Here is a 22,816-nt window from a genome sequence, read left to right as displayed (position 1 = left end):
GCAGGGAGAATGCCCCGGAGTGGGTCTGATCACACAGGAACAGGCCCCTCAGGATGGAGAAACTGCTGTGCCCTTTCAGGCCTCCTACCCCCTTGCCACTGAGAAGCCAACATTCCCTTGGGCCCCAAGGATCAGGATGAAGTACAACAGGGGCAGAGGAGGTGGGGCTCAGACTGGTATGACCACTGGCTCCCCCTCCCCAGCCCCACCATCTCCATCGGGCTTTCAGAAATGCTGTCCTGGGTGCTAGCACCATCTGGTTGAAGTCACCGGTGCCAGGAGCAAACCTGGATGCCACCCCCTCTCCAGTAGGCAGTGCCCAGCAGCCTGTAAATCACTGGCCTTCTGGGTAAGGAGGAGGAGCGCTGGCCACATAGCCCCACCTCCACTCTGCCCCCAGTGACGTCACCCAGGACCTCACTAAAGGCAATACCCTAGAAGCTCCACCCAGTGGCAAGGCCCCAGGATTCTTAGGCCTGTGGGGGGGTGCAGTAAGACAGCTGCACCTCTCCTCCAAACTGGGAATCCTCCCAGAGGGCTCCGAGGAGCCAGGGGGGTGTGGCAGCAGCGGTGGGTTTGGAGAGCTACCAGGTAGCTCCAGGACCTATAGGAAGATCTCTATTTATTGATTGCAGGCCTCAGGTTCAACTCTAATGCCCCAGAAAAGCCTCCTTTGGGGATCTGAGCCAGGAGACTAAAAAAAGTGATGGCTACATCACTCCTAACAATTACTCTGGGTCCCAGAGGGCTCAGGCTCTGACCAGCCCTGCATCCCTCCCTCAACCTTACCCTCTCACTCACCTCCAGTCTTCCTGTGTACACTGGAAAGCAGCAGAGTTATCCCAGCGGTCCTGCCCCATCAACTACCCCACCTGCCTTTGGCCTAAGTATCTTCATCCTTTCTCTTCTTTTTTCTTTTTTTCTCTTTATTTTATTTTATTAAAGATTTTATTTATTAGAGAGAGAGAGAGAACATGAACAGAGGGGAGGAGCAGAGGGAGAGGGAGTCCGGCGTGGGATTCAATCCCAGGACCCTAAGATCACGACCCTAGCCAAAGATAGATGCTTAACCAACTGATCCACCCAGGTGCCCAATACCCTTTCTTTTCTGACTTGGCTCTTTCCTCTGTTCCCTTTCCCATATCAGGCTTGCATGACGTCTTCACTCAAGTGAAGTGTGGTGACCTGCCCCGTGCCCAAATCCTAGCTAACTCCATATTATACCCTCTCCACCTCCAGGGAACACAGTGGCAAATACTCCTACACATACAAGCATCCATTTCTCTTCTGCTAACTTTCCATCTTTCTTAAGGCCTATGTCTTATTTCATCATCTCACTAGCCTAAGAGAACTGGGTCTTTGAGATCCAATTTCCCCCAGCTCATAGCACATCATGGAAATTCGAAAAATATTGAGTAATCAGAAAAGTCAGAGATTCAGAGAGACTCCTTGCCTGGTAGAAGAGTGACAGTACGTACCTCCTAATTAGGAAGAGACAACAAATTATCTCACTATAACCAAAAAAATAAAGCCATTCCATCAGTCAGCTCATTAACCTCTGCCAACGTCTTAAGGGAAGATGAAAAGAGTTGCTTGCCACCCCACAACTAAGTGGCTAGGAGAGCCTTCATCACAGGCGAGTTTGAGAACTCCTCTTCCCTATCATGTGGGACTTGGAAATCCCTGTCACAAATAAGATGTGGATTTACCACTCTGGCCATCCATTCATTCACTCACAAACTTATCATGAGTGCCTACAATATGTAGGACATGGACCACTATGCCAAGGTGTGAGGTGGTTCCCTAAACCAAGCTAGGATGGACTGGAGAAGGGAGCCACAAGCAGTTATATCTACTCTGGCCAGCAGATGGCAGGGTGGGGGTGGGGAGGAGGGCAGTTGAGTGGGAAGTACTGGCCAAGGCCTGAGCATCCCCACCAAGGACTTTCTAGTGAGTGGTAGGACATGCAGAGTGTGGCAAGGCAGAAAGGTAGGTTGAGATTATGAACAGAGGCAGAGAAGGAAACCACAATGCAAGTGAGGCAGCATTCTTGTACATCAGGCTGCAGACTAATAAACACCACTACTTGGCTGACACTGATGCTGGCAAATGAGCCAGGGGACCAGGAGGAGTACTTCCCCAAAGGCAGCCATGACATCATTCTTGACATTCCAATGGTTCTGCCCCAGTTTCCACAGAACCCTCACCACAGGACAGGTAACATCCTAACAGCAGTAGCTGGAGGGCCCCAAACCATGCAGACATGGGGGAAATCCAACTCAATCTCAAACTGGGCTCCTCAAAAGAGAAGCAGCAGCCTGTGGCCCCCTGCTGAGAAGGGGACTCCCTCCCCAGAGGGGAGGAGAGGATGCAGGATGTCCCATCCTGCAATGAGGTCAGACATAAGGAAGACCATCACAACAGCCTCCTCCTCCTCAAGACTGGAAAGGAAACCCAGACCTTAAGCGATAAAGCAATTTTCCCAAGGTCACACAAGCAGCTAACAGAACCAAGACTAGACCCAGTCTTCTTCCCACCCAGCCCTGAGATCTTCCCTTCTGTGGGAAAGCTCACCCCACCCCCCATACACACACCCAAAAAAGTTTGTCAGTTAAAGCAGGTCACTCCACACAAGTGTTGAACATCAAAGCACAACCCCATCTACCCAGCTTCACTGTGAATGACTTTCTCTTGCCCCCGGTGCTCCTTCTGGACTACGGGCAGCTGACAGCCTCCTGCAGACAGGAGGATAGGCCCTGGGGCAGAGCCAAACATCTGTGCTGACTACGTTGGGGCTCCGGTGAAGAAAGGCAGAGGCAGCAGTCGGGATGAACGAACAATTAGATATGAATTTCCCAAGTTTTAAAATTTGCCTAACTTGTATTTCTCATGCACGCATGCACATGGGTGCACACATGGCCTTCAGATCCCAAATTGCCCCACCCACTGACCCTTTCTCTAGAAAATCATCTCTCCCTGAGCACAGGAGCACTCCCCTTATCCCTTCCAGTCTTTGAGCTCCCGGAGCCTGGGAGTGCTGGCTGGCATTCCTTGGTGGGAGCACATGGCCAGCCCGCTCCCTGCCCAGTGGACTGCAATCCCTCAAAAGCAGCTGCACGCCACCCGATGGCAGCATCCCTTCCACACTCTCCTTTTTCACACAAGCCCTAACTAACTCAGGGGCATATCTGTAGGCTAGCAAATGTTGCCCCTCCCTCCCCCACTTGGGAGGGGGCTCCTCTCCCTCTCCTGGGACTCACTGAAGGAGTGAGAGGAAGTGACTTCTACCATGCCTCCCACCCCCATCTCATGCCCACAAAACGCTGCAGATTGTCTTCTGTGTATTCAGGAACAATACAAGAGGAAACTCAAAAATCATCCACACTTGTGCCTGTCTTCAACTCAAGGTCACAGCTGTTAAATATTCCAGCCCCACTCTTATTTCTGCAGGTTACCCAGTCGAAGGCACTTTCAGTGCGGGTTTCTTACAGGGGAAGGAGGTGGGAGCAAACTTTGCCAGCCACCTAGGAGTAGAGTAAGTCTCTCCTAGAAGAGAGGCAAGTCGGAGCCTCCATTCAGCCATCAAGGAGAAAGAAAGATGAATGAAGGGGGGGAGATGTAAAAAAAAAACAACCCACACTTACCGTTGTGCAGAAAGCAGGGCAATGCAGCACCGCGGGGGGAAAGGGTAGCACGCTACCGTGAGCAACGGAGAGAGGTGGCGAATGGAGAGACAGGCAAGGACTTACCCAGAATATCAAATTGAAGAGGAACATCATGTACTTCAAGCAGCAGAGGCAGCCCCTGGCCATGTTGCACTTCTTAAATTCTAGGAGAAAAACAAAGGACAGGTCCAGGTAAAACACGACGTACTTGCTGCCTTTGGGCGCATGGTACTGGTCCGCCTTGACGCCAGCCTCGGCGCGGCTCTGCCCCCGGGAGCCCGCGGTGCCGTAGAAGGCGCCGGCCGTGAAGCCGCGGCCGAACGGGCGGCCCGAGGTGGACGGCTTGGCGAAGTCCGAGTCCTTGCTGTCCAAAGATGGACTCCGGCGGATCGAAGAATCCTCGCTACTCGACTTCTCCATGCTCGCGTCGCTCCCGGGGGGCGCGCGGGGCGGGGGGCATCGCTCCCGGAGCGGGACGGCGGCGGCGCCCGAGTCGGGCGCGGGCTGCGGGCGGGCCGGCGGAGCCCCGCACGCCCCCTCTCCGCACCGGGGCGCGCTCGCCGCCAGACCCCGAGCCCGGGGGCCGCTGCCTCTCGGACGGCGCCCCGCTCGCGGCCGACCGGCCCGGCAGGGCTCCGCGGTGCGGCGCGGCGCTGCCCGCTCTACGCGCGCTCGCGGGCGCTCTCCGGGCACTGGCTGGCCTGGGTAACTTGAGGTCTTTGGGGAGGCTGCGATTTGACTTGGCTTTCCAGAGCGTCAGCTCGCCTCCCGGGTGCACCGGCCGCTCCGCGCGAGGCACAAGGGCGCGGGGATCCAGGTCCCCGGGCACACCTCCCCCTGCCCAGCCGCAGCCGCAGCCGCCACCACTCCGCGGGCGCCCCGCCTCCTCGCGCTCCGCCACTTTGCGGAGCCGCTCGCCGGCCCTGGGCTGCCCCGGCGCGCGGCGGGCAGTGCCGAGGGATCCGCCGCAGCCGCCACCCTGCCACCACTGGGCTTTCCCTGCGAAATCCCGGCCCCGACTCCCGACTCCCGACTCCCGACTCGGAAAGCGCCTGGAGCCCCCTCCCCGGCCTCGGCCCCGCCCCCTGCTTTGCATTCGACCAATGAACACTAGGCCTGCCGGGGGGCGGGCAGCCTCCCCCTCCCCAATGACACATTATCTTTAAGGGGATTAGCGTTCTGCTGTGTGCCTGGTGCCTACACCAGTGCGCCGCGGGCCCTCGCTAAATGTCAAGGGCCCTGGAGCTGCGGGTGAACCAGAACCTTCACCGGAAGGCGCCCGTCTCTTCCACGGGAGAAAAGGGGGCGGCGAGAGAAGGGGGAATGGCTGGAGGCACCAACGACCCAAGGAACCCAGAGAAAAGGGCTGGGGAGGACCCGAGGAGGAAAGAAGCGCGGCCAACTGCGAGCTGGCCGCCGCCCCCGGTGCCCACGGGGCCTGTCCGACCCGAGGCGCACGGTCTCCCTGCTACACACACCAGCGCGCGCGCACACACACAGACGCACACACACGCGCGCGCTTTTGCACACGTGGATCTGGCTCCCGCTGGGAAAGGAGACCGCAGGGGAGGCGCGAGGTGTGGGAAAGGCGCCGGGGGCCGCCGCGGGGCGCGCGCCGCCCTCCCCGCCCCCTGCGCGCGCGCGCACGCTCCGGCACACACGCGGCTCCGCAAGGCTCCTGCAGCTGCGCGAGCCCCCAACCCCCACCACCCCGCGTTCGGGGGTGGTGCGGCGCTGGCTGGGACCCCAGCTGGGCCGAGAAGGGCAGGTGGCAGAAGCGGGGTCCTGCCTCGCCCCTGCCAAGGGTGACGTAGGAGTCCTCTTGGACCCGGGCTGGAGGAGTGCACAGAAGGGGCTGGTCAAGGGAAACAGCACGAAGAATGCTCTGGCAAGAGCAGGGGCTCGGGAACAGCCAGGAGGAGCCCTTCATCCGACAGGAAAACACTGCACCTGTGTCCCCTGGGCTCGTGCAGAAGTCTGCACAGCTGATCCGGGGCTACCACAGTCAGCAAACAAAACTAGAAGACTTGAGGAGGTGAGGTGCCCACCTCTCTTTTCTGCCACCAGCAAGAGAGTGCTGAGACCCCCTGAGAACAGGGCCCAGTGTTTACCAGGCTCTGTATCCCAGCACCGGGCTTGGCCTCTGGGAGGCGCTACACAAGGATGGCTGGATAGAAGAATTCCTGCCCTCCCACAGAGTGTGATCTCTCCAACCTGGATCCCATCAGACTTTTTTTTCCACACCTGCTATGTACTGAGCATGGGGCCAGATAGAAGGTGTGCTGCTCCCTGCCCTTCAGACACACACAATCTAGCCAGGGAGATGGAAACATAATCACTGAGGCGAGGGGCAGGAACACAGCTGGCTATGCCAAGAGGGAGGAGGACATTAATTCCAGTCAGAGGGACTTGAAGACCCTCATCACAGGTCAGCTGTGGTGGCCCCATGCTGAGTGCACCCTCACTGGCTCAGAGGCAGGGGTGCCAGTGCTCAGCTTCATTAAAGGGAACTGCAATTCCATGCTATTCCATGCCCCTTCCCCACTGGGAAGGTAGCCCAGCAATGAAACTCAGTGAGTGTCAAAACCATGGCACCTTGGTCTCCTGGATGGGAGCTAACACCTTCTGTCCTCTTCAGCCTGACCAGCTTCCAGGGGCTCCCGGCTGCCACTTCGTTCTCATAACACTACTTCTTTGATGCAGGAGAGATCATTCACCAGCTGGACTGGTGAGTCAGGAGACCTGTTTTTCACTCTGAGCTCAATGTTGAGCTGTGTGATCAAGGACAAGGTAGTTTGCCTTTCGGAGCTACCATTTCTTCCTCTTTAAAATGGGGATTAATAAAGCCTACCTCCGAGGGGTGTCGTGAGAATAAAGTGAACTATGAGACCAGTCTGAGCCCTGACCAAATACAAGGGCCTGGTATCACTGGCCTAAGACAGAGACTCTGTTGTGTCAGCACAGGCCCTCCCAGGCTGGCCCCCTGTACCTTCTCTCTCTCTTTTTTCTTTCATCAACTCACACCTTGTTCAGTGAGAATAGCCTCTACATTGTCCCTGGATCATTCCACCTTCATTCCTGATTATAAGTGGATTCAGGCCAGTAACTATTTCCTTAGCAGCAGAGGCCCTGGTGGGCCAGGGTGAAGGGCAAAGGTAAGAGGAGAGGAGGTCGCCCAGTGTAGGAGTTCTGCTCACTCCTGCTCATCCTTGTCAGGAGGGCATTGAAGTCCTGGTCTTTAGTCCATTAACAAAGTTCAATGATGGTCCATCGGGAACCCAGCTTAGTCATTATCAAAATAGTAAGAGCAACAGAGATTTGCAAATCCTCACTATATCCCAGGCACCCAGCTTTACACACAGTAACTCACAGAGTCCTCATGACAACCCTACAGAATAAGGGATGTTACTGTCCCTATTTTACAGATGAGGAAACTGTATAATTTCAAAGCCCGTTTCTTTACTCTCTTGGGCTAGAAATCTAGTTCCCAACCTTGGGAATCTTCCAGTCTAAAAGGCAGAATTTAAAAGCACAACAGGGAACCTGAAATTTTATGTCCTGATGAGAGATCACTAGATAAAAGGACTTCATTTAAAAAAAAGGACCTCAAAAAAAAAAAAAAAAAGCCTTCTGCCCCCACTTCAAGACTGTACACAGAGAAGCCCAAAGCAGAGCGATATAGCATGTTCCATGACAGGACTATCAAAGAGCTGTCCCTTGCACCCCCTGGAGTGGGTGTGGATAGGGACAGGAGGTGTGAAGGCATCCCAGGAAGGCCTGGCTATGGTACACAGAGGGGGCAGTGAGGAGCCAGGCCTGCCTGGAGCAGGAGAATGTACCTGGAAGTCAAACTGAGCTACTGTGCACAGCCTTGCATGACAGGAAAAAGTCTGGACTTCACCCTGGAGCTCCCCAAGCAATGGAGGCACATGACAAAATTGGTGTCCTATGAAGCTGGGCCTTGCAGCAGCATGGAGAGGTAAGATCAGCTGCTGTGGTTGTCCCAATATCTTAGATTGTGGGTACAGAAATAACAATCAGAGAGCAAAGGTGCTCTGAGACACCATGTCTCCCTGCCCACTCCTGATCCTCTCTGACTCGCCATGTTCTGGGGAGCTGGAAGGTACAGCCTGCCCTTGAGGATCTCTGAGCATGTGAACAAGGCAGAGCTGCCTTGCCTTTCCTTTTTTTTTTTTTTTTTTAAAAAAAAAAAAAACAACAACAACAACAACAAAAAAGTGAAGCAAGTACAGAATTCCCAGAGGGGAGAAACAGAAGTGAATATGTGAAATCAACATGCAAAGTCTCCACTGACTGGCAACTGGGGAGATGTGGGCTCGGAGTAAATGCCAAGCTCTCTCTGCCTCTTCCTGAGTTTCTCAGGCCTGCAGTGTGAGCCAGAGATCAGCTTTGGTCTCTCGCTCACCCACACACAATCAGAGCTGATGGACCCACACAGAACCCCTTCTTGACCTGCTCTGAATATTTCTGTGTTCAGCAGCATGTGCAGCTCATGAGGTATGCTGTACCTCTAAGCTTCAAACAGCTCAACCTCACTGAGAATTTAGGTTAGACACGAGGTGGCACTTGCTATCCTAAGTAGTGTGTGAGATGGGCCACCCCTGTAGGAGGAGTATTAAGCCAACCCAATTTTTAAACTCCAAAATTGGGATCTTTTTTGGCAATACAGAAAATGCCTTAATTGCTAAGCACACCATTTACCAATGGTGCCAAAAGAGAAGGAGGCTGGAGCAGTCTCTAGCAGGGGGCCATTATCCCACAATGTTTGCATGAAGGCTCAGTAGGTGAGGAATGGTTAGGAGGGTCCCGAGTCCGGGGTAAGGCTCTTTGCCAGGGAAATTAAACAGCTACAAGGTCAGGTGATCCCATACTTGGCCAGGATTCAAGAAGGATAGTAACAATGCCAGTGAAAAGATCAGAGTTAAAAAGAACTAGGGGTGGTTCTATTTTTTATGTGTTTACTTTCTGAGACTCGTAAAGAAACACGCACACACAAACAAACGGGGTTTGGCTGCAGTGGTAGGTTCACAGTTAGAATCGCTCAGGACAGGGCAGCCTGGGTGGCTCAGCAGTTTATCGCCGCCTTCAGCCCAGGGCATGATCCTGGAGACCCAGGATTGAGTCCCACGTCAGCTCCCTGCATGGAGCCTGCTTCTCCCTCTGCCTGTGTCTCTGCCTCTCTTTCTCTCTCTCTCTGTCGTTCATGAATAAATAAATAAATAAAATCTTAAAAAAAGAATTGCTCAGGACAGTGTCAAGGGTGGCCCGGGTACCTCATTCTCTGGAGAGAGGTTTGTTCCTCCCTCCTTTGAGTCCCATCTGTTTGTTCAGCCTGCAATTATAGTCTACCCACATGCCTCTGCTCTGGGCACTCGGCTTCCCAAAGGAGGGAGGGGCTGTATCTGAATCACATCATCCCTGCACCCCGCCCTCCCTGACCTACTGGGGCCTGTCACAATGACCACCACAGGGAAGGTACTCAGAATGTGTCAGTAGGTAGATGGGTAAGGAAGACCACCATGCCTAAGTCCCAGGTTCTCTCTAAGGACAGCCTGAGAGCCCCAAATTCATTAACCAGAGGATGGGACCCAAGCCAGAATTCTATGGAATTTTCCTGGAAAGTAGGCTACCTGAAGCCATCAGAACCTAAAGAGAGAACTCAGGAAATTTAAATTTCCCAGCAACAGATAACAGAATATAAAGGCCCCAAGGTCAACTGTTTTGTTCACAGCCATACTCACAACACACAGAGCAGCACGGGATGGGTGAGGAAATGGACAGATGGATAAATAAGCTTATGGATCACAGGGCCATTTTGGAGGAAGACTCAGGAAAGGTAAGAAGGAGAAAACAGACTGACGAGAACCAGACAGAGGCCAAGCTACTCACAGACCCCTCCCCATCCCTGGTGGGCCATGCCTTTTGGAGGAGCTCTAAGGACAATGCAGGTCCACCTCCAGCTGAGTCCCTGGGGAACTCATGTGAGCTCCTGAGTACTGTCGTCACATCTCAGAGCCCAAGAGCTGGCATGATAAAGTCTTGTCAGAGGCCACTCCTTGCCACTGAGAAACCTTGACTGTGAAGGGACTCTCAGCCATGTGTCCACACTCCACACATGAGAGGTGAGCACACTGGTCAGAGCATGTGCTGCTGACCCTGTGGGCAGTTAGCTCCGAGGGAACAGGGTCACAGCTGTAGACCAACCATACCCACTCATGACCCAGGCAGGAGTGCTGAAATCCAGGCTTCTAGATCATGAGGAACCAGGGGAAAGGATCATCAGGAAGACCAACACCACTCAGCATAAACCACATGCCCTAGTGACTGTGGGCCAGCTAGGCCCAGTTCTGTGGGAAACAATGGCATATGCTCAGATGCTGTCAATACCCCTTGGCCATACCCACCACCCGACCCAGCCACAGAGAGCAAAGCTCTAGTGAGGTAATGTCATGGGAACTCTCTGAGCTTTGGGACTAGATGGATCTGTGTCCAAACCGCTTCTGGAGCAGGTGACTCCGAACTGCCGGGTGACCTAGAATGACCACCAGAACCCCCACGTATCTCAGTTTCCCCAACCATAAAATGGAGATGATAATGCACAGTTCCCCAGGCTATAAGACAGAGATTAAAGGTTAAAACTGCAAATACATGGCACAATGTCTGAAACAGAAATGTTCAAAGGAGTTGGGGCACTATTATGATTTATCAACATAATTATTATAGTAAGTATGGTCCCAGGCCCCATCGAATTACAATGCTGTTAAACAGACAAAGATACAACACATAATCAATGCAAAATATTCTATGGCTCAAATTCTAAGGGTAAGCTCTGGCAGCTCCTCCTCCTCAGACAGTCCCTCAGTTCTGGGCCTCCTTCTCCTCTGCCCAACACGCCTGCATTTGGCCATCCCATCTGTTCTAGGACCATCCACCTGCTGATGTCACCTAAATGTTTACCTGAGCCTGCCCCAGCTTCTGAGCCCCAAGTGCACATACCCAGCTCCCATTTGGCAGCCCCACTAGCTGCCTCACAGGCAGCTCCAATTTCACATGCCCCAGAGGGACTGACCTTGCCCTAGCCCTGCTCCCTTGGTCATACCCTCTCTTCTCAATAAACGGCCTAACACTCATCCCATGGCTTATGCCAGAAGCCCAAGGTTCACCCATGACTCCTTGTTGTCACTTGCTCCTGCCTCCAATCAAACACAAGTCCTATCCAATGAGCCACCTTCTGCTTCTGTCCCCAGGGGTACTGCCATGGCCCCATCCTACACCATGTCTCACCTGGGGCAGAGCTCCCATTCCCACCCTGGCCCCAAGTCCTCTACATGGGGCAGCCAACACCATCTTCTCACTCCCCTACTTTAATCTCTCTAGAGGCTCCCTATTTTCCTGAGATTAGGGGTGTGTGTGTGTGTGTGTGTGTGTGTGTGTGTGTGTGTGACATTGCCAGTCTACTTATCTATTGTAATCCAATTCCTGAAACACCCAAAAGGTCTGGCACCACTGGCCCCAGCCCACCTATCCAGCCCCATTTGCAAGTCTTCTCTTGCTCAGTATGCCATAGCCAGTGAACCCTCCAAGCGTGTTTCTACTTAGAGTCTTTGTCCATGTTCTTCCCTCTGCCCAGAATGCTGTTCTTCAACTCACTGCCTGACCTAGTTCTACTCATCCCTGCACTCTTGCGAATTCCTCAAAAAAGTTTCTTCTAGTGCTGGCTGCCCCTGCCTGCAGGCTAAATTGAAGCTCCCCTGCGCATCGATAATACAATCTCAGCACCACTGGCCTCTTCCTGCCTAGCGCTCATCCCAGTTTGAAAGCAAATGTTTCCTTGAGTGACAATTTGCCGCCTGATTCTCCTATTTGACCATGAACCCACAGGGAGCGGAGGCTGGGTCTGTTTTTCTCACTACGGTGTACCCAGGACAATGCCTGACCAGCAGCAGGCCTCAATAAATACTTGATAACCAATGAATGCAAGCTCAATGCGAGGCATGCGCAGGGCAAACCAGCATCTTCAGGAAGGGCCTTCCAGTTGTCTGGGCACCTTGGGCCACCTAAGCAACAAACCCCACAGGATTACCTCTGTGATCTCTGGTTCCTCAAAGCAGAACAAGTTGCTTAGACTAGTTGGTTCTTCAAGGGTTTTCCAAACTTCTAGCCCTGAAATTCCCACCTGTGAAGCAGGAGGATAGGCAGGACTAGACAGAGGGTGGGAGGAAGAGGGTGCTAGAAGGGGAATAGTTAGAGAGAGCCAGAGGGAGAAGAGTGCCCAGGACACGCGGGAAGGACATGTCCATGTGCCCAGCCGAAACACAGCTTCGCAGCTAGTGAACATGAAAGGGAGGTGGGGCTGGAGCAGAGATGACCCACATGCCAGTTACCATTCAGTTACATGCCAGTTACAGGTGCTTACCCCAGCCCTATTTCTCTTGTCCACTCTATCCCCCTGGCACCCTCCTCCACCTACGCTCCCACCAAGATGAACAAACATCAAAGTCACTGCTTCCTCTTTCTAGAACTTTCCACACCCACTCTGACTGGCTAACTTTCACAGCCTAGTGGCACCTATGTGGCCTCCTCCTGAAGTCTGGGACCCCTCCTTAGAGCTCCAGAGCCCCTCAGAGCATCGCACTGCCTATTCACCAATCTCCCCGAGCCTGAGTGTGCACTCCTTGAGAGCACCGGCTGTGACCATCACCTCTGCATTCCAGCCCTTGGCACAGTGGCTCGCACACAGGAGCTCTTAATCACCATCAAACATGTGAGTGAAGCAGTGAGGGTCTCAGAGGTGCTCTTTAGAAAAATGTGCCTTGGCTTAGAACAGGGGAGTCTTTACACAAAGAGCAAGAATGGCAACTCCCAAAGGACAATACTCTTTTCTTTGAGCAGCTGTACAGAGTGAGAGGGAGCAGCAGAGGCTGAGCCCTGGAAGCACAGGCTGGTGACCCAACCCATGTGCAATGGCCACCCTGGGCTCTCAGGCCCTTTTTCCTGAGAAAATCCCAAACCAGCACCATCTTTCCTCCCAAGTCCAAAGAGCCTGGTGTGCAAGGCATTGTGCTGGACAGATGTACCCAGACCCACACGCGTGCATATACTGAGCCATTCACTCCAGGGAGACAGAGAGAAAGAAAGGATTTGTTATAAGTACTTATCAAAGAGGGCAGATGGCTTCAGGGAGGATGAGATAAGGCCAGACCGCTAGGTACAGGGAAGTGTGACGAAGCCTGAGGTTTATTGCCATGCACCAATGGAACTGTACTGACCCAGCAAATCCAGTGTTCCTAAACCACCCCATGTGGGGCACTGACGCATTAGCTAGGACAGCGCCCTCTGACCTGGCGTCCAGCCCACCTGCGAAGCTGGCCCCTGCAGCTGGGACCCTCCACTGATTCAAGAACTGCTGCCTGCTGCCTGCCCTTCCCTCCATCCCCCCACTGGGCTTGGAACTTCTGTAGAGAAGAGCAGCACGTGAGTAGCACTTGGGGATGCTCTGAAGAAGATGGAGAAAAGAGAGGGCCCTGAAACCATCACAGGAAGCGAGCATGCACACCCTTCATGCTCCACCCTAGCTGAAGGGAGTCAGGGGTGGGTGGTGACCAGATGGGGGAAGACATATTTGGGCACCCCCAAGGGGGAGAAGTTGGCTGTCAAAGGACTCTCAAGTCTCCTGGTGCATGAAGCCACCAGTGTTCTCTCAACTCCCACCAGCTACTTGGGTAAAGTGAGGCAGCAGCGCTGGCCAAATCCCACTGCATCTCTCTTGCCTCTCCCCACCTCAGGAGGGCCCAGATCCATGCAGCTGATGAGCAGGTCAAGGTGCCTCCAGCTGAGGGGACCTCAGAGACATCTTTCTAGTCTCAAAGTAGCAGAGGTGAGCAAACCACACCCTTTACAGTCCTGCAATGTTCTTCCCAAGCCTCTCAGGTCCTTCTGGCAGAGCTGCTGTAACCCAGTCTTCCATGACGTGGACCCAACCATGCTTCCCTGACCCAGACTTACCTAACACATGCCCAGAATGCAGACAGCACCCACACACGGTCCCTGTCACAGCCTCCCCTCCTTAAGACTGCCAGCCCCACGCCACCTCCCACCTGCCACACCTTACTGCCTCCCGCCCTCCTAATGGCCCCTGCCACATGCTGCCACCATCGCTGACCAGAACAGGGCCCTGAGACACCACACTGCCCCTCTCACAAGCTCATAATCTTCGCCGGCTCCCTGGGGCTTTAACACAAACACTCAAGCTTGGCATTCGAGACCTTCTACACTGTACTTTGTGGACATTATTTCCCACAAGTCCCTGACCTGTGCTCCCCCTGGGCAATCAGAGTGCCTCACTGTTCTCCAAGCATGTCTCCACTTCCCTGCCTCCACTCTCTGGCTTATGTACTGCTCTCCACCTATGAGCCCCCCCCACCCATCTCTTGTCTGTAGTAGATGGTTCAGGACTCAACTCAAATGCCACATCCTCCATGAATGAAACTCTTATCCTAAGGATCCCCCAAACTAAGAGGCCCTCTTTTTGCTCTTCACCTCTCTGGGGCACTCATTCCACTGTCTCATATCATGGCAGTTTGCATAAATATCTTCCTACAAGACCACAGGAAGATCTGAGGGGATGAACCCACCTGTGTTCCTCTTGCAGGATCAGCCTAGTATGTGGAAGACACTTAAGAAATCTGAAGACAATTGACTAAATCCCTCACACCATCCACATGGTTCCCAAACCTCACCCCTGCCTCCACCATATGTACTTACCTCAACCCATGTATTGGACATGCCTGACACCACCCTCACTCAGCCTTTGGGGTGGGCACTCACCTTGCTAAATCACTAGTATCTGTCCTCCCTTCTAGAGGCCCTTTCTGGGGTTACCCACCAGATTTGGCTATCTTCTGAAGCACCAGAAGGCTTAGATGTCCAGCCTGGAGTTCAGAGAATGTGGCTGTGCTCCGCAAGGCCCAGTGTGTCTGGGTGGCTGCATGTCACTCATCCCCCAAGCTCTGGCCCCAAGGGGCGCTTCCATATCCCAGTCGGGCTCAATGCCAGGGCACACCTGCTCTTCCCCTCCCCCACACCGCTGCCAGAGGAAATGCCAGCCCGCAGCCTCGGCCGGACACAACAGGGACGGGCACTGAGCACTGGCACTGCCCCTCTCTCCCTCCACCCCCGAGCCTGAGCCTGACCAGCATCCAACCTGGCTTACCCCTGATCCTTCCATGAATGCATGCTCAACTCAACTGTGCAGCCCTATCTGCCTCGTAAAGGGAGAGCACAAGACAAACACCCATGCTGTAGGGAGCCAGGCAGATTGAAGCGCTGGGGCCCAGGTCCCAGTTCTGACACTATCTGTGTGACCTGGACAAGAGGCTTACAGCTCTTTGAGCACATGAATGAATGGATGAGCACACTTCCATTCTCTTGTCTGAAAACTGTTCAAAGGAATGAAGAAACATACTTCCATTCTCCTGTCTGTAAACCGGGGGGGGGGGGGCAGGTAGGATTGTGAGGGACAGATGAGACACTGTCTGGGAAACTACTTTATCAGGTGGACAGAAGCTGCCATCCATCCACACACTGGAACCCTCCAATGTGTTTCACAGGAGCTCGACGTAAACACAAAGGACACTCTAGCAGTTTCAAATCACTGAAGATTTCCTGAGTTCCACACCGTGCCCATCCTGGGCTTGTCACTGAGGGTGTTACTGAGGAGCATTAGCCCTTAGGAGCTAATGGTCCATATAGGGGAAGAGTAACAAAAGGACAGGGCAGCAAGCGACAGAAGCGCACATGCACATGCCAGAACTGGTGGTATGAACTGAGGGCTCAGAAGACATAGCCAGGGAGGCCTGGCCTATCTGGGAAGGCTTCTTAGAAAAGATGAGAGGCATGCTGAACTGACATCCTCGCTGAATGAGGGCAGAGGAGAGGGGTCCCAGATGCCCTCTGTCTGGTCTCCTGGGTGCCCCACAGGTGGCCTAATAACCAGAGAAAGACAAGGGAAAGTAGCTCCTGTACTACAGTGACCTTATCATGCAGGTCAGGTCAGAGTACTACTCCACTCAAAGCCTTCCCATCTCTCTCAGAGTAAGACAAAATTCACACACACACCCCACTCACTCTCTCCACCACATCCACACTGTCCATCTTGCTATTTCTTCCAGGAGAGCTTTTATGCTGGCTGTTCTCAAGACTGGAACATTCTTCCTCTAGATCTCTGCATGGCCAATTCTCTTGTCTCCTTTACACCTTCAAGTAAATGTCACCTTCTCCATGAGGCTTTCCCTGACCACCCCCACTTAAAACTGCACTTCCCCCAGCACATGTAACTCTCTTACCCTGTCCAGCTTTTTCCACAGCACTTATTCCCAACATATAATATAATTTACAAGCATACCTTGGAGATATTGCAAGTTCAGTTCCAGACCACTCTAATAAAGCAATTATCACAACAAATTAAATATCACAATAATGCAAATATTGCAATAAAGCAAGTCAAATGAATTTTGGGTTTCTCAGAGCATATAGAAGTTACATTTAAATTACTATAGTCGGGATCCCTGGGTGGCGCAGTGGTTTAGCGCCTGCCTTTGGCCCAGGGCGCGATCCTGGAAACCCGGGATCGAATCCCATGTCGGGCTCCCGGTGCATGGAGCCTGCTTCTCCCTCTGCCTGTTTCTCTGCCTCTCTCTCTCTGTGACTATCATTAATAAATAAAAAAAATTAAAAAAAATAAAATAAATTACTATAGTCTATTAAGTATGCAAGAGCATTAGATCTAAAAAAAAAAAAGTATGTACCTTAATTTTAAAATATTTTTTTGCTAAAAAGTACCATCATCTAAGCCTTCAGCCAGCTGTAATCACTGATCACAGATCACCATAACAAATGTAACAATAATGGAAAGGTTGAAATAAGGCGAGAATTACTAAAATGTGATACAGAGACCGAAGTGAGCAAATGCTGTTGGAAAAATGGCACCAATAGACTTGCCCGAAGCAGGGTTGCCATGAAGCTGAGTACAATTTGCAAAAAAAAAAAAAAAAAAAAAAAAATGCAGTATCTGTAAAGTGCAACAGAGCACAGCACAATAAAAAAAGGTATGTCTCTACCTTTCTCTTAACTGATTGTTTACAATCTCTCTGCCCCACCAGAAGGAAGCTCCGAAGCTCCAAGCTCCGTGAGCGTGAGCGGGGATTTGGTCTGTTTCATTCCTTACTATCTTTCCACCAAAGAACAGAGCTCCCCCGCCTGGCAAGTACTCAGTAAGCATTTGCTGGACAAATGAATGTCTGGAGGATGCTCCTGCCCAGTCCTCTAGGTGCCATCTTGGCTTTCCTAGAGGAGGCAACAGGGGAGTGAGGGAGTCCAGTGGTTAGCACCCACCTGTCTGTGCTCAAGATGCCTGTGTCCTCATGCTGACTCTGCCACTGTGACCTGATACAGCAGCACCTTGATCCCATCTCTGCGCTTCATTTTCTCCCTTTACTTAGGCTGGAATGGGACCCTACGTGGCTAACCCTGGGCAGCACCAAGGGCCAGAGCTAGGGCTAGATAGGACACCAAGCCGAAGGCCTCTGGGCAATGCAGGAGTCTCTGCAGTCAGGTTCAAGGCATTCCTTTAAAAGATCTTTGGAAAGACAAGCTTTTTGCTTCTCCTCTGCACCACTCAAACCTGAGTTCCCAACCCACCAAAGCTCTGTACTCCCAGCCCCAAGCCTAGAAGAAACCGCCAAAGAATACTCCCCATCCCAGTGGCTAGAGCCAATGGAGCCCCAACTCCAGGCAGCTGCCCCATCATGCCTCAGGCGGGCTCCCCACATGCAAAGCAGCCAGCTCATGCTATTTTAAGCTCCACGGTCCCAGCTATAGCACGTAGCCACAGCGGGCCAGAGGCCCGGGTTGGAGGTAGAAGAAGCTAACTCACTAAGAGTGCTGACCTGAGGAGCTCGGAAAGGGAGTGTCCACCACCCCGCATAACACCGGACCTTCCTTGGAGGGACCGGAAACTCCCAGGCCACACCCTCAAATCCACCAGATGTGGGTAAAGTGAGTCAAGAGCTGTGTTAGGCGCACCCAGATTCCATTTCTGAATGTGACCCTCTGAGTTTCCATAGTAAAATGACTCTTAGCCTCACCTGGACAACCTCAGAAATTCCGAGGCTGAAGCTAGCTAGCATGGTACCCATCTCCCAGGCCCCGACAATGCAAGCACTCACCAAAAATGCAGGCTGAATGGAGGGAGTTAGCATTGTGCTATCTGAGCATGGCTTATCTACTGGGTCCCTCTCCACCCCTCTCCCTGACACCAGCTCCCACCCTCAGTCATTCTGCAGGCGGCCAGACACACAGCCAGGCTCAACAAATGCTTGTTTATCAAACAACTGCTTCTGCATGTCTTCTGAAACCAAGTCTGGTCAGGGGACAAGCTCGTCTTGATTACTGTTATCATGATCTTTTTTCACTATGTATACTTCTACCGATCTCATTAGGCACCAAAACTGAGAATAAAGACCACGGGAGCAAAGATCCAGAAGAGTTTAGTAACAAAACAGGGATGCCTCGGGGCTGGCCCTTCCAGGGAGGGCTGTCACCACCCACCTGCAGGGGGAGAGTTATCCTGCTTCTCTGGGAAACAGGTCCCCTGAAGCTGTGCGACAGGGAAGCCCTGCTCTAGCCCACCCCCTCCCATAGGACATCCAGCAACCAGGAGCTGGCTTGAGAAGCGATGCACAGAACGGGATCTCTGGGTGCAGGCTATCCCCACCCCAACCTCATGCCACAAGACATCAGCAAAACCACCCCGGGCAATACGGGTGCCCGGAGCTCGCAGCAACATCCCACAGCTCTAATTGCTCGGTTTAAGCAAAATCAGCACCAAAGAGAAGGGAAAGGCGATCTGGAAAGTGCTGTAATCAGGGAGCTCTGGGGCCTCTCTTCTTGCTACCTATCTATCTCGAGACTGAAGCAGCTGCCTGTGTGGTGAAAAAAGAAAAAAATAGATTCACCACCTGGACCAGGGGGAGAGAGAGGGCAATTCCTTGAATTTTCTCATTGGAAGAAGATCCCAGAAGCTACAGGTCTTCAGAGATTGCCTGATTCACTTCTCTCCTCCCCTGCCCTTCCTTGGCTTCAATCAACCAAGACAGACTCTTCAGAACATTTTTATTATAACTGTAAAAGCGATGACAACAGCTTGCACCTACAGAAAAGTGTATGCTGTTCAAAAGGATTTCACCTAAGTAAGGATTTCACCCTCACGGAAGTCCTGGGGAGTTCAACTAACTGCCACACACATCACTGTGTCCGAGACTTGCACCCAGCCCATCACTGAGGGGCCACGACCAGGTGTTCACAGCCCTGGTCCGGTGCCCCTTTCAAGTACCGAGTTCCCCCCAAAACACGTTTCTCTTAGTGTGGTACCCAAGCTACCTACTTCCAAGACCTTGGGCATTCTGCTACCAAAGGCAAATTCCTGAGCCCAGTCTGGCCTAACAGAGTCAGGATTGCTGGAGACAGGACCATGATGAGCTCCTCTGTTAATCAAACCCTCAAGGGATTCTAAGGCATGCTGAATTTCAAGGGTCCCTGCCAGCCCTTCCTTTCACTACTCAAGCAATGACACAGTCCGACTACCTCCAGCAAATCCTCCAGGCCTGGAGGCTGTCTGGGTGCAAGGCCCCATGGCTCCCTTTGGTTCATCTCCTGAAGAGACATCTGCACATAATCACCAAAGTCACCCTGAAACATTTCTGTCAGTAATCTGAAGTCACACCAGCTGGGAAGACAATCCCGGCCAAAAGCTCCCCTCTCCAGCAGGGACAGAACTGCCAAAATCACTCTGTCAGCCCAAGCCCATACTCACAGACCTGCCTCATGAAGAGGGACACGGTGGGGGGTGGAGGGGGCAGGGGGAGGAAGAATAGAATGGTAGGATAGGGTCACTCCAGGGCTGCTTTTCTTTCCCTCCTGCATGTGTCATCAAAGATACAGCATAGCGCCTTTGTTCACTTTCAGATATGCCCTCACCCCAGCAAAGCTGAAAAAATACATACCCAGTGTGCCCTACGTCAGCCCTCTCCATCATCTGTCCTGGACTCTACTCCTGTGCGGCTATCCCAGCCTTAGGGAGGGCTACATGGCCTGGCTCAGCTCTCCACCAGCCTGCCCCAATTCTAGGCTTCAAGTAGCATCCCCTCCCTTGGCCTGGAGGCTCCTCAAGTTGATGGTCCAGTTACAGACCTCCCCCTTCTCATGACCCCAACACACACCTGCCCTCCCACCCCAGATCACATGGCCTCCCTGATTCACCCTGAGCAGCCTGACTGGGCAAGTCTTGTCTTTGCAGATGGACTGTCGGCTGCAAGAGAGCAGAGCACGAGTCAATTCCTGCTGTGTCCCCTTAGCATCCAACCACATGCCAGTGACTCAGTAAGCACTTGATGAGTGAATGAATGCAGCCTGAAAATCTAGCCCAGCCAACTCTTCTCACAGTACCAAGTGCTTCCCCATAAAAGGGGACTGTGGGGCTGGGGGGAGAGAATCACAGGGTGAGAAAGAGAAGGGTTCATTCACATAAGCCCAAGGGAACCTAGTAGGGTGTACCAACAGCTTCCCCACCTCCTGAGACACCCTCTATCAGTAGCCAGGACGGGCAAATTTTGCAATTTCCTCATTCCATCAGCAGAGCATCTCCCAAGCAGAAAGCCTGTCTGATCTAGGTGAATTAATTGAGTAATGAACTTCCCTAATCTGCTCCCTCCCGACCTGCCTTCTAGAAAGAGATAGGAGCACCCCAGGGAAAGGCTAATAAGGGGCAGGAGAGAGACCACTTGCCCCCCCCCCCCGGGATCCTCCAGCCTTCCCTCACCAGCCCATGCCATATCACACACAGCCCTCCAGACTTCAAACCCCCCTCATGGTCTTCCAAGACACACATGTGAGCACATGCATGCACACAGACTGTGTACCACCTCGCAATCAGCTTAGATACTGGCTATTTTTGAGCTCAGTTTTGAGGCCTCAGTGTGAGGCCAGTTTTGAGTTCTGGGACATCACAGACAACCTGTCAGATACAGCAAAGCAGCAGGGAGGAGCAGGTGGAATGGATCTAGGCAAAAGACCAATGCGAATCACAGAAGGTATGACTGCTGTAAAGGGCCGGCAGGCAGAGTGGGGCAGTAGGAAGGGCACATGGAATGGGATCATGAGACCCAGGTTTGAGTCCCAGATCTGTCTTTTAGGGACCATGTGACTTTAGGCAAGCCACTCAACCCCTGTGAGCTGTGGTTTTCCCATCTGCAAAACAGGCATGGTGCCTCCCTCCCTCCAGGGCTGTCCTGGGAGCCAATGAGCCCAGGAAGAGTTACTGGCTTATGTCCAGCCTCTGTCCCTCAGCAGAAGCCCCGCCAAGGAAGACCCTGCAAGGCAGCCAGCTAACTCAGCTTGGACACTGCTCCAGCATCATCTCACAGCTCTAACTGCCATAAAGCACCACTCACCTGCCTCTGCTTTCCATCTTAGAGACCAAGATGGGGCTTGGGGAGACATGGGCCGTGAAATCAGCCACATCAGTATCAAATCCCAGCTCTTCCCCTTAACAAGTTACTTAACTGCCCTGCACCTCAGTCTCCTGATCTGAATTATGAGTACAATAAATGCCTAACAACATGCAGTCGATGATCTATGCACAGGGCCTGATTCAGTGCCTGGCACACCCTACACTTAATAAATAGTAGATAATACTTCTTTTAATTATCATCATCATCATTATTCTGGCTAATAGAATTAGTTCTTTCCTCTGGAACAGTAAAGCAAAGGCCTAATTCCTCAGCCAGGTGCCAGCTTTTCCCAAGTAAGAAGGCAGTATCCTGTGCCCCTGAGCCTTCTCTTCCCCCAAGCAAAACATCTCCACTTCTTCCCACTGTTATTCATGCAGCAACCCACAGATCCTTTGTGGCCCTGCCTACTCTCCTCCTGGACATTCCTGGTCTACCAATGCCCTCCCTAAGATGTGGTGCCCTCAACTACCACATCTGATCAATAATACAGTACCTCCAGCGCCCACCTCAATACCCAGCACTTAGGAGGCGCACAGAAATGATCAGTGACAGAGTAGGCAGTGAATGGGCTGAACACTAAACTCCATGGAATCTGAAAATTGCAAAGGGCAACAAGCTGTGATGGTTCTTGATCTGGATGCTCTGTTTCCATCCATGCAGCCTAGCACTGAACTCCCTTCATACTGTGCGTCAGACTACCACGAACATAAAGCCCTAAGCAGCACCAGGGCCTGTCCAGGGTGTCACGTCCAGCATTAAAGGCAGAGCTCCCCCTTCAATATTCCTGCAGTTTTATAAATCTAGGTACAGCGTACTGTAACATGTGCCCACTGCCTTTCATCTCATTAGTTTCTCTCCATTGCTAGAGCACACTTGTGATTTAAAGTCCCAATTCCATCGACCAATGTATTGCTAAGTTATTTCTCTCAACATTCGGAAGATAACAGAATTTTCATGCCAGAATGGATGTTAGAGATCATGGAGCTCCATGCCTGCCATATCTAAATGAAAAAATCCCAGACTAATGAAGTAACTTGCCCAAGGATACATGTTAATTCTATGGCAAAACTGAGATCCTGGAGCCTTCCTGTCAGCCCTGATCACTGACAGTAAAGCTATAAAATTCGGAGGGCTTACCTTGTGCCAAGACATCAACAGTTATTTTCCTCAATCCTCATAACAACCCTGCAAGATAAACATTGCTTTCCCCACTTGACAGAGGAGACAGCTTAGGTGATTCATCCTGGACCACACAGACCAGGAATATACAGCCAAGCTAGGAAAAGAACATGCTCTTTCTCCAGAAGCCCTGTCCTGAGGCTTCTGCTACTTTACCTCTTTGCCCGAAGTTTCAAGTAAGTGCCCATGTCCCCAAAACCAGCCCTCTTTCCATCCTCATGTCATTCCCTTGGCCAAGTTCAACTACCTGCTTCTCACAAAACCAAAAAAAGACTGTTACCAAACCTCCCACCTGGTTGCTCCTTCCCGGTGCTTTCATATCCTGAACACCTTTTACATTTGCCCTCATAAACACAACTCTAAAATAAACTGACATCATGTTGC

At 52.4% G+C, this 22,816-nt stretch overlaps 1 protein-coding gene across 8 annotated transcripts in view; it reads right to left on the bottom strand.

Moving 5' to 3' along the window:
* TSPAN9 (tetraspanin 9) overlaps positions 1-22,816 on the bottom strand; it is a 198,086-nt gene that overhangs the window by 77,598 nt on the left and 97,672 nt on the right. For 7 of the 8 annotated variants that reach the window (XM_055315444.1, XM_055315439.1, XM_055315445.1 and 4 more), the window contains one exon: positions 3,750-3,829. In XM_055315444.1, coding sequence (XP_055171419.1) covers positions 3,750-3,812 — 63 coding nt within the window. In that variant the 5' untranslated portion in view covers positions 3,813-3,829. Of the gene's footprint in view, positions 1-3,749; positions 4,619-22,816 lie in introns of those variants that run through there. The other variant, XM_055315438.1, reaches the window with a different exon arrangement.

This window comes from Nyctereutes procyonoides, unplaced genomic scaffold (genome assembly GCF_905146905.1).
Source record: "Nyctereutes procyonoides isolate TBG_1078 unplaced genomic scaffold, NYPRO_anot_genome, whole genome shotgun sequence".
Classification (NCBI taxonomy): Eukaryota; Metazoa; Chordata; class Mammalia; order Carnivora; family Canidae; genus Nyctereutes; species Nyctereutes procyonoides.
Note: the sequence above shows the minus strand (reverse complement) of the source record. Positions and strands in the feature narration are given on the sequence as shown.